This window comes from Poecilia mexicana, unplaced genomic scaffold (assembly GCF_051168715.1).
Source record: "Poecilia mexicana isolate PSO_F unplaced genomic scaffold, ASM5116871v1 scaffold_13, whole genome shotgun sequence".
Taxonomy (NCBI): Eukaryota; Metazoa; Chordata; class Actinopteri; order Cyprinodontiformes; family Poeciliidae; genus Poecilia; species Poecilia mexicana.
In genome coordinates this window covers 7559824-7577779 of record NW_028263382.1, presented here as the reverse complement: position 1 = coordinate 7577779, position 17956 = coordinate 7559824, and the positions used below count along the sequence as shown (strand labels likewise).

The window sequence follows — 17956 nt, the reverse complement described above, 5'->3', positions numbered from 1 at the left end:
TTGGAAACAATAGTTTTCAAACAACTATACTGTTTAATGACATTTTGTAACTTTCCATCTTATCAGTGACAAGTCAGCAGGTTTTCCCATGAAAGTGTGACTCATAAGGACATAAGAAAATATTTTAATATTGTTTTTATTGTTCTTAAGAAAGTTTTTACAGTGTTATAAGTATAGCAGCTTTCTTTTATAGAAAGAAAGTAATAAAAAAACTTTTATAGGTTTGTTTCATAATCCTATAAAAGCTGCAGTTATTTTTTCTACTACACTTTTTCCTTCCACTAAACTTTCCTCTTCCATTTGGAAACAATAGTCAACGGTAATTACCTTTTTCTGCCTTGCCTCATAAGTCAGCAGGTGATTTTCTTCTAAACTAAGTTAATCAAGGTGTAATTTAGTGAATCGATTTCAACTTACATTTCTGAAGTAAATAAACCTTTTCATGGTTTTCTAATTAATGATTTAAAAAGCCAATCTTTACCTAAATACACCTGATGTTTTGATCGCGTGTTTCTTATCAAAAAGTGGCAGTTTTTAGAGGGGTGGGAGGGCGACGCTTCGGGATTTCCGAGGCGCCGTGAACGCATCACCGGGCCCAGTGTCGTCAGCCGCTGCCCTGCGCCTCCTCCAGCAGCCAGTCAGAGGAGGGATGCTCTGAACGCGAGACTGCAGCATCTTCACCGAGTCAGCCGAACCGCACGCCTCTTTCTCCGCGTCTTCCTGCAGCTCCGGACCCGCGCCGCCCTCCGACACCCCGGGGTGTCTTCATCCGCGCCTCCTGGAGCCAGGACCGGACAACCGCACTGAGATTACGCTCGGATTTTCCTCCTTTTTTTTTTTTTTTTTACACATTATTACAACAACCCCGATTGTTTTTTCTTTTTTGTTTGTTTTGTTTATTTCTTTGTTTTCCTTGTTTTCTTCATTGTTCGCGGAGGAGCGCCACCATCCTGTTCTGCCGGACATGAGCGGAATGATACACATATCCTAGCTCGCGTATCTGAAGGTTCTTGGAAGAAAGAGTATTTTTATTATTATTATTTTATTGTTATAGTTATAATTTTCCCGCAGGAAGCGGATCCGGTGGATTTTTGTTTCCATCTTTCCGTCGCTGCGCAGCATCTCTCAACCTGCTCCGTCCGTAAGAAAAAGGCGTATTTCCCCCATTCTTAAAGCGACCTCGCTTTCTCCCAGGACTCATCTGCACGGCTGCGCTGCGTAAAGACCAGCGGAGAAAGGGAGGAAGAAGGAAAAAAAACAAAAACACACACACACACACACACACACACACACACACACACACACACACACACACACACGGACGGGGGATTTAAGCGCAGACGCAGCTTAAGCATCCAAGAGCGAGCTCGAAAATGATGGCCGGCGGAGCTGTGCAGCAAAACGGCATTTTCTCAAGTCCCCACCATCACAGTCAGCAGCCGCACATGGAGTCCGACCCCCCGGATTCGCGTAAAAGACCCCTGGAGACCCCGACGGAGGCCAGCAGCACCAAGCGCACAAACACGGGAGGTAAGAGCAGAGATGGGGATGCTGGCTGGACGGGAGAGCCGCGGCTGAACCGAAACGCAGGTTGATTCTAAGAAATGGATAAAAACTTAGCGGGAGGAGGGGAAAAAAACCCGCTATAAATTAAAAGGGGCTGTTTTTCCCCGCGCCCTCGTGAGCGGCGATCATTTCCCATCAGCAGTAAAATAATCACGGGTCGCCGCTTGTGATGGGAAGGAAACAATGAAGCGCGCAGGGATTTGGAGGGAAGCCTTCGTCTTTCCACTCCTTCCTTCCTGCGCACGATTCAGCCTCTATTTTTATTTACCTTTTTTGTCAAATTACATAAATTATCGCGTCTGGAGAAATCCGGCCGCCATGCTGGATGCGAGGTGAAGGATGTAAACAAGTGAAAGCCGGCAGGCGGGCAGGCAGCCCGGTCAGGGTCTCATCCCGTCGCGGATGACCTTGTGCTAATCTCCCGCATCAGCCTCCATCGCCGCGCCGTTTGCGCGGTTACACAAGCGGCTTGACGGGAGCTGCAGGCCTGTGAAAAACAAGCGGAGCCCGGCTCAGACTGCGACAGTCCGGGCTCCGCTGCCGCTCAGACTGCTTGTGGTTTTGGTTATTTTTTATTTTTCGGCTGCCGTTTTTAACATTCAGATGATGTTTCTTCATTATCCTCCAAGCTAGATGATCACCACATTTGGTTTTTGTTTACATGCTGTCATGCGCCAAGCATCCCCATCACCATCAGTAGCATAAAGTGGCCATGCACCCCCACCTACCCGCTCCATCAATGCTCTCTGAATAGACTCCTCCATTCAGCGCACAGGTGCAAGTGTTCCTTTAAATATTCTGCCAAGATGAAGGGCAGTTAAAGGGACAGTCATACTTTTAAAAAATGCGCAGATTCTTTTCCTTCCAAACTCGTTTAAAATGCCCTGCAGGTTCTCAGGTAGGATTTGTAATCTTAAACGCAACAAAGAATGAAGGAATAGCAACTTATGCTTCACTTTAGTCAGATTTTTTACAAATGCGTCAAAAGAATGAGAATAAAAAATACGGGAGGTTCTTGGTTTTGATCAGTTTCTTCTTTTGGTAAACAACATCTTACCTGCAGAAGAGAGCCATCTTGATGACTTTATTTAATAGAAATCCAGATAAGTTGATCTTTGGGGCTAAAGCTAATGCTTTGACCAAATCGTATTTCTCTTGTTTCAAATTAACTCCACTGTTGGAATCGTTTTATAAGCATTTAGGCTGTCATGATGTTCATATTGGGTAGAAACTCGTGATTGTTTTCATGGGAGATGTTCATAGGAGGTTGTTTTATTACATTTGTCCTTTTCTGACTGGAATTTTCTTTACATCTTCCGTTTCTTTAAATCCTTGTTTCTCCTGGGAAGAGAATTGGTGTTGCACCTCCTCCAATTTATAGTTTTATAAATAATCTTTGTAAATATTTCTCTTTAAAGGTTAAAAAAGTTTCAGGAGGATGAAAGTTTGCTTTGATCTTCATTCCTCAGATTAGCTGTTAGCTTAGCTTTAGCCTCTAACCACCAACAGATCTGGATTATATAATATTATAAAATCTGCTGGAGGTGAGATATTAACTGCTGACAGACCTCCAGGTCCAACAAAAGAACATAAAAACATGAGCCATCCCTTTACTATGCTAGCATAAATTTAAACTGTGGAAGGTACGCACAGTACCTGCTAAGCTAATTCAGACTTTATGTATTTTGCGCAGATTTCAGAGGAAAGCACTTCAGATTACAGTCGATATAAAACCGCCTGAGGATTCTGGGAGATTTATTGAATCTGTGCAAGACATTAAAAAGAAATGTTCCTGCAACGTCTAAAAGGAGCAACTTTACGTTAATTCAAGAAGCAAGGCATGAAATTCAGACACCTCGAGTAAAAATACACTGCAAAAACACAAAATCCTACCAAGCAAGTTTGGTCTAGTTTCTACTGCAAATATCTAAGTACACTTCAAATAAGACAAACTAACTTAAAAGTTACTTTTCAGCAAAAGATAGAGGTTTGATTTAAGTAAATAATTCCTTTATATTGATGAAAAAGTACTTAATCCACTGTTATAAGTAAAATAATTTCCCAATGGATCAAGAACTTTTTCATCAATATAAAGGAATTATTTATTTAAAACAAGCTTTCTATCTTGATAAAAAGTTACTTGTAAGCTAATGAAATATCTGTACTAGAAACTAGATCAGAAATACTTGGTAAGATTTTGTTTTTGCAGTGTAGTGCATGTTTCATGATTATTATAGAAAAAAACATGAATGAAATGATCTCATAAATACAGCAAACAAGCTAATTATTGTTACTGCTGCTAAAATATCACAACAAATTGATTATTATAGCACACAATAAATTATGTAGCATTTTTCAAAGTGAGCTAGCTAACGTAGCGTAATTTGTTGCTGTTCTCTTTTTTATAGTGTAACTCAAATACAAAAAGATGATGTAAACATTTTTAAAAGGCTAAATCTGATGTTTTTGCCAAATTTAAAGGACTTTGAAACTGTGGGGAGGAACAGTAACCGCCCTACAACCCCCCCTCCGTCTGCCATCTTGGTTAGCATCGTTCCACCTGAGGAGGGTTGAGCGTCAGGTTAGCCGGCGGTGTTTAACTGCAGATCGATGCAGCACTCAGAGCAGCAGGCTGCATGTAAAAACCCACAGCCGGGACCCTGGGGACGCTCCCGCTGCCTGCGCAACACTCCGCCGGCGTGTGCATTTAGACAAATGAAAAGCTTGGGATGATGATGATGATGATGACTTTTACTCAGGCAGAGAGGACGCCTGCACCACAGCCAGATAACCACATGCTTAAGACTAGCAACAAGCAGGAGGCGGAGCTAAAAGCCGGCAAAAACACAATTTTACCAAGTATTTTTGGTCCAGTTTCTAGTGAAATGCTTGAAATAAAACAAAAATAACTTAATTATTGTTTATTGTTGACTTAAAACAAGCTTATTTAACTTGTTAGAAGTTATTTTTAAGTCATTTTTTTCTTATTTCAAGTGTAGTAGGACATTGGATGATGACTTTTACTCAGGCAGAGCGGACGCCTAAGCCTCAGCCACATGTTTAAGGCTAGCAGGAGGCGGAGCTTAAATCGACAAAAACACAATTTTACCAAGTATTTTTGATCCAGTTTCAAAGGGAAACATGTGAATTCACTCCAATTAAGACAAATCTAACAAAAAATTAACTTTTTTGGCAAACATATGAGCTTGTTAAGCCAATAATTGTTGCTTATAGATAAAAACAATAAGACATTTTTCCTGTTTTAGGTGAAAAAATCTGCAATTGGAACTATTATTCAAAGTTTATCAACTGAAAACTAGCTTGCTTATTCTATAAATATCGTAGTACACTTGAATTAAGTCAAAATGACTACAATGGATAAGCTTATGTCAATAATTCTTAAATTCTGGTTCAACTGGCAGATTTTATCCTTTCAAAAAGGAAAAACTTCTTAAGCTTTTTTTTTTTTTTAATCTATACGCAATAATTATTGACTTAAAATAAACTTTTGAGTCATTTTTGTCTTATTTCAAGTGTAAGACAAAATGCTTGGTAGTATTTTGTGTTTTTTCCTGTGTTGTAAAATGTTTTGTGTCTCATTTGGCTGCGATCGGCCCGATCTGGGCTTCATGCGACACAAAGTCAGCTTCTGTTTCCGAGGGGATTGGTGACCCAGCGCTGCTGTTTCTGTCTCAGGCTGCAGATCTACAGTTAGATGATTCTGGTTGTTTCTCTGAATGATTAGTTGACGCCACACACTCCCCACCCCTGTGCTTCCTCTCTCTGTAGTGGCCTTCCTGCAGCCCCTATTTGAATCTGAAGGCATTGTTTACCCTCAACAAGAAACTGAGACTCATGGTAAGACAGACTTTGATTTTGATCTTCTACCTTCTTCTTTTCTTTTGTTGTTTTTAATAGTCTCTACTGCTAACCCTGCAACACGGCTAATGTTTCTGTTTTTCCTGAAGGCAAATTTCAAACAGAATTTAAACGATTAGGATCTTTTAACAGACATTTAAACAGGAGCTTCATTCTTTTCATTGCTCAGAGTAATGCGTGGTGATATTGTTTATATTGTATGTTTTCAGTTCCATAACATCCATTGCCATGCTTTTCTTTTACGCAGATCCAGTGTTTGTTTTTATTTCATGATGTTCAACATAACTGCACAGATGACTGCTGATGACCTTTGACCTCATGCTGGCCATATCATCTGCTGATGTGTTGTTGAAACGTTCATCTTCGGTTCACTTTGCGGTCGGGACGAATACAAAAGTCGCGTTTTCTGTTTTTACTTTGCAGAACTGAAACGGCACCGATCAGACTGAGACCGGCAAAAACCGATTCCTGGGTCTCTGTATGATTATTTTAAGAAGGAAATGTGCTGCAGGTTTTCTAAACGGTGGAAAAGAGGATTATTATTTCTCTTCCCTTCATCTGATTTTCCTTAAACTCAAAAAAAAAGCATTAAAGTGCCTGATGTATTTATGGATCACAAACTGTTAGGAATTCATACTTATGATATATTTAATATTAACATTTTTAATTTGTTTTCCAATATTGTACTTGTATGTCAGTTGCTGCGTTTCCATTCAACTGTGTGCAAAACTTTGTCGATATTCCGTTACTGTAGAAAGAACACAATTTTGCAATTGTGGTGTTTCCTTTAAATAAGGAATTAGAAATCCCACGCGAATACGTTTCTTCACACGATTTGTTAAACGACTTCCTGTTGTCGTCTTCTTCGTCGTTTCTGCCTGTAGTAACATCCGGCTGTTGATCATGTGACTCGTGTGACGGGAAAAATGCGTTTCTGTTGCTGTTTAGTGAAATAAACCAATTTAAATACGACTGAAAAAGAAAAAAAAAACTCATTTCAGCACCAAAACTTTTTATCAAAAAAATTTGGCGAGTTCATTTTCAAAATGTCAAATTACACAGTTTATATGGCGGATGGAAACATAGCTTCTCATCAGAGACAATCATGGGAAAATTGGTTGATTCTGATTGTTGGGAGATAAATCGATGCAACTTGATTAAAGTTTTCAAACTTTTTAGTTGCAAAAAGGTAAAAATAAACAACAAAGTAAAGATTTCTCTAAAAGATTAATTTATATTCGAGCAAGAAAACCCCAGAATATTCTGCAGGGATGGAATATTTCTGTTTATCTCATTCAATGCTTTTTTTAAAAAAACAAAGGCTGATGAGAACAAAAGGATACATGTGTCAGGGTGGTTGATCGAAAATTTGCATACCTATAAAAAAATAGATTTAAAAAAGGCGGGTCAGCTGTCAGAGAGCAGAAACGACACGGGCCCGCCGCAGCGCCCGTCCCTTCAACCCCCAGTTGCTCATAAATCCCAGTTGCTCACCAAAACAGAAAAAGCTGAGGCGGATGTTATAGACGGAAAAGATCAGTGAGTTCGCTCCACATCCCCCACCCCACTGTCAGCCGGCTAATCCGCCGCTGCTCCGTGTTCCCCCCGCCCCGGCAGCAGGACGCAGCAGGCGCCCGGCACCCGTCCCCCACGCTATTAAAGGAATTCATCATGGAGCGATCAGACGTTTAATCAGCTCACTGTTAATATTTGATCCAGTTTCACTTGTTGGAACTGAAGGAGCTACAACTTCACTGTAAAAACACAAAACTAACAGAGTATTTTCTACTGCAAATAGCGAAATAAGACAAATTTAACTCATAAGAATCTTTTTAGCAATCAAAAGGAGTTTGTTTCAAGTAAGTAATTCCTTAATATTGGTGAAAATGTTCTAGTTCCACTGGTAGAATGTTCCGCTGCGCCGTTACCTAGCAACCACGGCCAAGCCCAGCCCGTCACCTAGCAACCAATTTCTAGTTCTACTGGCAGATTATTTCACTAAACATAAACAAAATATGTTAAACCTTTTTTAATTCTGCACATGAAAATGAACAAAAACTACTAGTATAACTAATAAACCATAAAAAGTAACAAAACTAACAGAATTAAACCAACAAAAAATCATAATGAGTAAAAATGAACCATAAAGAAAAACCCAAAACTATTATAACTCTGGTCAGGAAGTAGACAAGTAATTAAAAGTAAAAATTAAATATTAATGAATGAAACAGACTTGATAATTTGATGAGTTTATGATTTTCTGCACCAGTTCCAGTAAATACCAATCAGAAGATATTATTCTTTAAAACTTGTATTCCGTTATTGTTGAACCGACTCTGGTATTTTCTCCCAACTTTTGCGGCTGCCATCTTGTGGACTAGTGTAGCATAGCAGCTAGTAGCATAGCCACTGTTGGCAAATTTCTAATTTGCCGGCAGCTGACGTAAAAAAATCTATTTCACATCAGTTCAAAAGGCTAAATAATAGATTCATAAGCATGAAAACACAGGACATTATATCTTTACTTTAAATATGTTTTAGTTAGTTTTATAAACGCACAGTGTTCTAGTTAGTCATCGTTTCACCCATTAATTACAGTTAACAAAAATGTTTTCTCAATATCACTTTTTGTTACTTTGTTAGCTTTAGTTAACTGGAATAACCTCAGTTCTGACCTATTTCCCATCATGCTTAGGGCACAGTCTCACCCAGAAGACACTGAAAAGCTAGCAGAAAGCATTAGCATTAGCCTTTTAGCTGCAGAACCTTACGGTTCCCGCCGGCAGTCTGGAGCTTTAAAACAAATGTAGGTTTTAGGTAGAAAACACAGCTTGCATAAGCCTTTAAAAACTCTTATATAACCCAAAATGCTTTCTTTTTTTAAATTTTAATTTCAGGAATTGAACATTTTATGTGACTGAAACCAAGTTTAATGCCTGAATTTTTCAGGTTGTTAAACTGATTAGGGATCAGTTTTTTGTACATATTCCCAGCTCTGCGCTTACTTTTATTATTTTCCTTTTCCGTCTGTACGTCTGCTTTCCGTCCTCTAGGATATAGTGCTTCATTTAGTAAATGGATGGGCTGGCTGTTGTTGGGAAGAAAGAGGTGGCGACCTTGAAACGCCCTTGCCGAGTGACAGACTGAAGGTTTCTGCATGTGTGTGTCTGTCGCTGTGTTTTATGTCCAACTACCTGCAAAAAGCAGAGCCCAGGTTTAATGAGAGAGATGAAGGGAGGTGTGGAAATGATGGATTAACAGCACACACACACACACAAACACACACACACACACACACACACACACTCACACTCGATCGTGTTGAGTCCTGGCTATATGACTTCAGGTCTTTGGAGATATTGATCTTAATTTTATTTTATTTTTTCCTGATGTTCTCCTCTCGCTCTGGACTTTGGGGGGTTTTTTTGGCAGCCATTTTCACATTGATCTGACATTAAATAAATATGTAATAATCAACATGATTAAGGCAATACAATGCAACACATACACTGCAAAAACAAAATCTTATAAAGTATTTTGGTCTCTGGTCCAAATATCTTAGTTCAGCTGAAAAGAGATCAAATTAACTTACAAGTAACTTTTTAGCAAAACATGGGAGTTTGTTCTGAGTAAATAATCCCTACATATCAATGAAAAAGTAAAGTACTTCTTATAACAAGACACTTTCCCTTGTTATAAGTGAAATAATCTGCCAGTGGAACCAGAACTTGGTTGCTAGGTTACAGGCTGGGCTTGGCCGGGGTTGCTAGGTAACGGCAGAGTGTACTACTCTACCAATGAAAGTATAACTTTTTCATAAATATTCAGGAGTTGCTTAAAATAAGCCTTTACTTCTTGCTAAAACGTTAATTGTAAGTTAATTTTGTCTTATTTCAAGTGTACTAAGATATTTGCACTTGGTAAGATTTTGTTTTTTTGCAGTGTATACAGATTCGTAGAAAGAAACATGGTACTTTGTCACATTTTGACAAGAAACCAGGTTTTACAGTTAAATTAAATTAATGTGGCAGTAAGTAAGAAATAAAATGCTTGGTAACAATTAGTCCAAAAAAAAACTTCCTAAAAAAATTAATAAAACTAATCCTAATCCTTGTGAACATTATTATGATGATCTTAACTTGTAAATTAAGATTTAAATTAACTCAATTATTTTCTTTATTTTTTTTCTCTTTTTCTACCAAAAACTGGATGATAAAAGTTTTCAGTCTGGTGTTTTGGTCTCAACTGGCCATTTGCTATTTACAGAGACTTCATAATTCATTTTATTTATTGTTTCTGTTGTTGTTTTTTAATTTGGATATTTAAAATGTCTTCCAGTTCCAGTGTTAAATATTCATTAAAATTTTTAAGTTTATCACTCAGAAATGGTCTCAAAATGACAATATTATCGTTTATTGCAATAAGTTCTGGGACAATTTATTGTCTGGCTAAATTGGTAATGACAGGCTGGTGGTATTACCTGTGAATATGTGGTAATTACATGGTAATTACATGTCTAGTTATGGGATATATTGAATTACTTGTAAAGTTTGGGTCGTTTCGAGGCGTTTCTGTGAACGAACGCTGCTTTTCCTCTGCGACACGCCTGTTTTCTTCACCCTCTCCTCTTCGTCCACGCTAATCACGCCCTTCTTCCATCCTTTTGTCCGTCGCTGTCGACGACGCTCGCTCGGCAACCGTTTCCTGGGCCGATCGATGCTAAAGCCACCATCGGCAGCAACATCTTCTCCCTCTCCTCCGTTTCCTCCTCACCGTCTAGCTCTGTTTTGTAAGCCAATGCGTCAAATTGGAAAAACAAACGAATAAGGGATTGAACAGGGAGGGGTGAACAGAGAGGTTGGCGATGTTCTCATGAAGGGAGGGACGCCATTGGCTGAGCAGGCGGTCGGTCAGAGCTAACGGCGGCTAACAGGCGAGGAGAGCGAAGAGGGCGGCCATGAATATGGATGAGGCTGTGATGAAAGAGAGAGGGCGACTGGAAGGACCCCCCGCCTCCGAAACGCTCCCAACAATACCGATTCTCACACTCACACAGAAACAAAGTGACCGCGTTAAGCTATTGTTGTTAGCCGCCATGTTTTCCCCCGATTGGCTCGTCCTACGCCTTTGTTTCAAACTGAAATTATGCAGCAAGATTTTATTGTAACTGTTGGGTTTCAAATTTAAAAATGCTTTATTGATCCCAATGGGAAATTAAATGTTGTTCCATCTCATGAATTCAAAGAATTATGGCAGACGGAGTTAAATCCAGTTCAGTACGGAGCAAGTCAAAAAAAAATACTCAGTTAAAATTTGACTTCAGACTTCTTGTTCTTTCTAAAAATGACAATAAGAAAGGCCAAACAAATGTAGTCTTTTAAAACATAAAAAAGTAGAATAACTGAATCAGCGACGGTGAATGTGAGAAGCAGAAACATTTCCTGCTCGCTGTGTTTGTTTCTGAGTGACGAAGGCCGTCTTTAGAGCGCAGACAGCTGGTCAGAGCCTCACGGCTGGAGAGCTTTGCACTCGCTCGTGTGTGTGTGTGTGTGTGTGTGTGTGTGTGTGTGTGTGTGTGTGTGCTACCTTCCAACAAAAGACCAGGGGTGTGTTAGACAAAGCCTGCACACCCCCTTAACTCTCCCTGCTTAAGGGAGATGAATATTTTCCCCAGAGCTCCGAGCCGCCATTCCAGAACCTCCTTTCATCAAACCGGATCAACGTTTTTTCCTTTCACCCCCAAAAACACGGCTTATTTTTTACATTTATCAAACTGTGACAGCTGTTATTTATGTTTGTCTACCTAAATTCAGAGTTGGGCAGTAACTGGTTATATTTAGACAATTGCATTTACTTGAGTAAATTTACTTTTAGGAGTATTTTTACTTGAGTAATTTTATTATGAAGTATTTTGACTCTTACTTGAGTAAAATTTCTGGATTTTCTACCAACTGAATGAAAAACAAACATGTTTTAACCATAAATCCACCATAAAAAGACTCACACCTGCAGCTTATGTTAAAGTTCCTGAAGTTTTTTATTGATTTGGAAAAAATTATTTTGCCTGATTTTGTTATTTTTTGTTGCTTTTATATTTTATTGTCATTTTGGTCCTTAAAATACCAAAATTTCCACTTAACTTTATATTTTGCTCCATCTGATGGTGTAATTTTTAAGTATTAAATGATTGATAATTTGATCTCAGTACTTCAGTAGACTTTCTTTTACGAAATACTTTTTACTCTTACTTTAGTAATTTCCTGCTACTTTTTACTTTTACTTGTGTAAAAGTATGTTGAAGTATTGCTACTCTTACTTGAGTTCAGTTTTTCGCTGCTCTACCCACCTCTGCTCATATTTAGCTCTTTTTTTTGCTGTTTTTATTTGTATGTTTTCATAAAATCCTCCTCAGACGTCCAAGTTGGACGCCTGGAAATCAAATGTTTGTGAAAAATAATGGTCCAACTCTTCGCTCAGGAGCTGCATGTGTGAATTTACTAATATGTCAAACAGTTTAATAGAAAGAGCTGTATCAACACAACATATGTCATCATAAACAATAAGTAAATTAATCGCATGATAAAATAAAATGAGCTCAATAATTTCCGTGACTTATTGTTTTTCTCTCTTTCTACCAAAAACTGGATGATAAAAGTCTTAACTGCAGCGCTTTGGTCTCGACTAAATCTTCTTGTTGAAGGAGAATTTTTATTTCAGAAATTTTTTGTCATTTTTATACAAATTTATTTGCCAATTCTATACAAAGCAACCAAAGCACCATCTGTCAACATGCCGGCCCGATCTGGGATATGTTCATTGAAGATAAACAGATTAAAGTAAGATTAGTATTCTAACAAATCCTTGTTATTTTGTGGGTTTTATTCATTTTTAATAACCCAAGCATGTAAGTATTTCCTTATATCTGATAAAAAAATGATTCTAAATAAAAAAATATGGCTTTAGCAAAGGCATAAAATGATATGCACTGCAAAAACAAAATCTTACCAAGTAATTTTGGTTGAATTTCTAGTACAAATATCTTAGTACACTTGAAATAAAACAAGTTCAACTGCTTAAAAATGAAAAAAGACTGGCATGAAGTGAAAACTGTGGACAAAACAAGAAAGGTCTGGAAGTATTTCAGATATTTAAAACAAAAAACTAATAACTATCGACTGATAGGAAATACTTAAATATTGATGTTTTTCATCCGTATCGTTCTGTCCTCCTATTTATATTTTGTCAAATTGTGGAAAATAAATCTGAGAAGCTTGTTCTGAAGTGTGCTTGTTTAGTTAGCTGGTATGAAAAGAATTAATACTGCATAAACACAAAATCTTACCAACTATTTTAGTCTAGTTTCTTGTGTAAATGTCTTAGCACATTCAAAATAAGACAAAACTAACTTATAAGTAACTTTACAACAAGATAGAGAGGCTTGTTGTAAGTCAGAAGTGTCTTAATATCGATAAAAGTTCCGCTGGTGGAATATTCCGCTGTGCCGTTACCTAGCAACCTGAGCCACGCCCAGACTGTTACCTAGCAACCCAGTTCTAGTTCCACTGGCAGATTATTTCACTCATAGGGAAAATGTCTTGTTATAAGTGAAATAATCTGCCAGAGGAACTATCACTACTTTTTCATCTATATTAAGGAATTATTTACTTACCAGAAGCTTTAATATCTTGCTGAAAAGTTACTTGTAATTAAGTTTGTTCGTATTTCCAGATATTTTTCCAGTTCTGTGTCTCTACTATATTTTTAAATGTATTGAGATATACTTATTTATTATTATTTGATTCAGTTATTTGACTTACCTTTGAGAGTTGCTGTTTTTTACATTTTGTTGTGCTTTCTTCATGTTCAACAACAAAAACCAATAGTTCTGATTCTGGTATTTGTACTAGAAACTTAACCTAAATTACTTGGTAAGGTTTTGTGTTTGTGGTGAAATATTTTTGAAAAGGAAATTATCTTCATTTTTAAATGTCTCATGCTGGTTTGCGTGAACGAGGATGAAGTGGAGAGCCTGGTGTTGCGTGGCCTCTGCAGGCCTGAGGACACCAGATCCCAGGATTTGAGCGTTCAATCCCCCCCGACGTTGGCGAGCCTATTCTGGGCCTGCCGGGTCTGCTGAGGGCCTTAGCAACAGATTGGACTGTTTACACATCCAGTTATGTCGTGGTGGAGAAGGATTTATTATTTATTGTAAACAAACGCTGCAGCTCCAGAACCTCATTTTGAATGCGTTTCTTTTTTTTTCACGGTTTCTGCATCTCCTCTGGTTTTGTCTGAACACACAGTAAGGTGGAGCGCCGTCTCTGCAGACTCGCTCTGAGACCAGGCTGGAAGCTCCTTCCATTCATAACCCGCCGGTGGCCATTTCTTCTTTTCTTTTTGTGTCTTCTCGTTAAAGGAAGTGTGGGGACTTCCTGCGTCTGTGAGAGACGCTCAGTGAAAACAAAGACCCTCCTTGCAGCAGCCGGCAGTGTTGCCAGGTTGGGCTGGAAAAAACCAGCTTTGGGCGGGTTGTTGAAAATTGGGCTGCGTTTCACAACATTTGGAGGGTTTTTAGAAAAGCTTAGAGCAAAATTCTTTCAAAGCACAAAACTGTCAAAATGTTCTACCTACTTCAAAAATGAAATCTATCCGAACAAGTTTGCTACTACTGGTGTGCATGTGTAGTGTGTGTTGAGTACTGGGAGACGACATGACCTGCTTTCTGCTACAAAACATCTACAATTTAATTGGTTGGACTGTGACAGAAGGAGGGAGTTGCACAACTGTGTTCATATTTATATTTTAAGCTTACAAAATTAGACACGGCATTAATCAGATTAATTTGATTAATTTTTTTAATGGCTTGACAACCTTACTTATTAGTTAATTTGTTTAGAAATCTCTAGAATCTCTCAAATGTGACATCAGTGACTAGTCATTGGTTAATCAAGTGTCACATGTGGTGGTGCTGTAAAACCGAAATCCCAGGGGAACTTCATGATTTAAAAGGACAAAAAACTCAAGTCTCACTTTGTTAAAGTCCCAGCGGGACCTAGTTCTGGTCAGAATGTAATAAAGGACAACCAAAACTGCTTTGGCTTGTCTGTATATATGACTATAATTGATGCTTTCACCATGAATTTCATTAGATTAAATGTTCCGGGTGGTTTTTTAGGACACTGTCCGTCAGATCTGGCAACCCTGGCGGCGGTTGGGGAACCCACTGATCTACACAAACACACTCTGCTCTGTTGCACACCGGTGCTTTAATGGTGTAGTTTCCAGAGCAAATGAGTAATAAGTTTATTTTTATAACCGTGTCACAGTGCATGTATCTGAGGTTCGATTTGACCACAGGAAATCTGGCAGTTTGGAAAATCTAGTCACAAAGTCGAAGCAAAGTAGGACAGGGATGAAACGATACTGTGACATCGACATGTGTTTCCAGGCAGGCGCCCCGGTTAGCTGTGTTGTGCACAGTGTGCTGCGTCTTAAGGTGTTTTAAATTAAAGCTTGCCATGACCTAATGGTCGTTTTGACAAAGTCACTGTTTTCAGCTCTGTGGCATCTGTAAGCAACTTGTGGGTCTGAAAGTTTGATTTATTCTCTGGTGCTTGTTCAGCTTGGAGCGAATGTCTAACAAACAAAAAGCCGAAAACCAAAACCAGCTGCAATAATTGGTTCATATCAAGACACACAAAACAACAGTGGAAGCTATGATTTGTTTCTTTCAGCTCCTGGTAGCTCTCACTGCGAACTTCTTCTTTAAGTGTAGCACATTCATTCTCATTTTCTTTAACAGTTTATTGTTTACTTTGTACGTGAGTCATTAGGCGACTAATACATTAAAAAAACAAGTTGTTAAATTGATGCCAAATGCTGAATAACAGGACAATAAATAACTGTAATCACAGTAGCAAAACTGAGTTTTTAATAGGCAAAGACAAACACTTGAAGTAGTTTACTTAGAAAACGTAAATACTGTTTCATCTTAACTTGAGGCTTCTCCATTGGCACAAAAATGAAACTTTAGTAGTTACTATTTTAACTACCGGTACTTTTCATCACAGTCCATCATATTTATGCTAACAGTGTTACCTTGTTTAAATTAGTTACTTGTTTAAATCATGACTTTATCTAGGGCATTGTACAAAGTCACTTTTTCCATTTAATAATAGTCAGAAAAGGCAATATTTTAGCTACGTAATGTGCTTTTCCTCTATTTGCAGAGCTACTCTACAGAAAGCTAACTTCCTGAGTAGCCCATCGGAGCGTGACGTCACGCGCTCCAGCTCTCCCGGGATGATGGTGACCAACATGGTTTAGCTGTTAAACTGTCAGCATAACGCGCTAATTGTTAAATGTCAAGGGCGTAGGTTCGGTCTAAGTTTTGGTGGGGACCTTGACACCCCCCCGCAGCACAGTGAAATGCCCAAGAGCACCGAACATTTTTGAGAAGGGGGGGGGGGGAAACCACATTGGCTTAATAACCCCCTCCCCCCAACCATAACCATATCATACAACCAGATACAGTCATACTCAGCAGATCAGTTCAAGAACACTTTACTTTTTCCTTTACAAAATTCAGCAAACGTTACAAGTAAGATCAAAAGAAATATCCTCTGGATACAGCAAACACAATTGCAGATAAGAAGAAATCAATAATAAAATAAAAAAGAAAAAATATTACATAATTAACAGACCTATTCTACCTCACATTCAGTGCTGACCTTACTAAACACCGGACTTTACAACAAATGCGTTGCGTGATAGATACTTATGGGTCCACTCACTGTACTTACAGCCGACGTAGCGAAATAACTTCTAATGTCTGTCCTTTTCTTTTTTGGTGGCGACATGGTCTCGGAGACTCAGAAGGAGACGCGTGTGCCCAGCTAGCCGCCGCCTTTTGCAGCTAATCAAAGATCGTCCGACGAATCAACTGACTCCCCCTCCCCCCACCCCCCGACAGCACCGTTCCGACACGGTCTCGGAGGCTCATAATAAATATCAAACTAAGAAGCTTCCGTTCCGCGCACCGCCTGTTGCTGCTAATCAAAGATCGTAGATCCACGTTCTTTGAGCCAATATGGCAAAAATTGGTCGGGACTTTTTCATATCCCGTGAATATTGGTCGGGACATGTCCCTACCGTCCCTACCCAAACCTACGCCCATGTTAAATGTACACCTCAAGAGAAAAGAAAAGGGGACGCAGTGTTTCGCAACTCTATGGCAACTAGATAACAAGGTTAGAAAATGTTTTAATTAAGAAAAAAAAATAGCCAGGGAGAGGGAAGTAGACCGTCATTCTTAATTTACTCTGACTACCGTAACATGTAGATGTGCTGTTGAATTCGGTGTGTTTCGGTTCAGTTAAAATAATAATAAAAAAAGGCGACATAAACGCCACATGGGTAGAGCAGGTGTTAAATTAGCTAATCAGCCACCGCTGAGTTAGCTTAGGTAGCTAATCTACCACAAATCACATATTAATGATCGTAAAATAAGCATTAATCCTAAAAACATAAAACTGTAACGGACTGAATGTTCTGTTATTTGTGTGGGAAATGTTTGAGTGTTTGATGATGAATGCTGAAACGCATAGTGGCGTTGTCGTCAGTTGCTATGGCAACGAGTCTGCGCGTAGCGTGACCAACAGAGAGCTACGCTACCGTTTTTCAACGGTTCTTTTGCGTTATTTCCCCCTTTGCTGTGGCGAATTGCGACGAATTAATAATACCTGCATCTCCAGGTTTCATTTAGTCATAGTAATCGCTCTACCGCGGCAGCGCTGCTACGGGTGGCAAGTAAAAGAATCTTCTCTTCCTCCAGCGTTGTGCGCATGCGCGACATTTCCGGATGTAAACATTAACATGCAAGTCGTCCATAAGCATTGCTAATCGATGCTAATATGTTTGCTTTAGATTACAAGCCTGCAATTTGCAACTCCAAAGCCGTAAGTGAGTCTTTTCACTGTGCCTCTTAATAACATCGCCTTAAAATACTTAATAATATAACAGCGTTTTAAAATGTAACGGTGATAAGGAAATGCTAGCATTAGCAGTATAAAACGCTGCTAGGTAAAGGCAAGGGCTACTTTTTCTGAAACATTTTTTTTGTCATCTGGGTATGGGACTTTTTGACGTGACTTCCATTAAAAATGTAACATTTATTCTCTTTGAATCAATCAAGTTTATTTGTATAGCACATTTCAGCAACAAGGTAGTTCAAAGTGCTTTACATAATTTTTAACTACTGAAAGTTTAGATATAATTATTATTTATAATTTTTTTATTTCAGTTGAACTATTATTTAAGAGCAAGATATTTGTTACTAAATAAGCTGTGTGAATGTAGCTGGGTTATAATCTGATTTTTAATGCTAGCTTAGTCTTGCAGTTATAGAATCCAGCTGGTTATTGACAATCAATCAAGTTTATTTCAGCAGTTGAAGGTGGTTCAAAGTACTTTATATGATAAAAACACAAAATTACAAACTTTTAGAGAAAAC

At 38.6% G+C, this 17956-nt stretch overlaps 1 protein-coding gene across 1 annotated transcript in view; it reads left to right on the top strand.

The window, feature by feature from the left end:
* Positions 1 to 501: 501 nt before the first annotated feature.
* Positions 502 to 17956, top strand: part of nova2 (NOVA alternative splicing regulator 2) — an 86449-nt gene continuing 68994 nt past the window's right edge. Inside the window, exons 1-2 of the mRNA XM_014993934.2 lie at positions 502 to 1530; positions 5356 to 5424. Of these exons, the coding sequence (XP_014849420.1) occupies positions 1374 to 1530; positions 5356 to 5424 (226 nt within the window). The 5' untranslated portion in view covers positions 502 to 1373. The remainder of the gene's footprint in view (positions 1531 to 5355; positions 5425 to 17956) is intronic.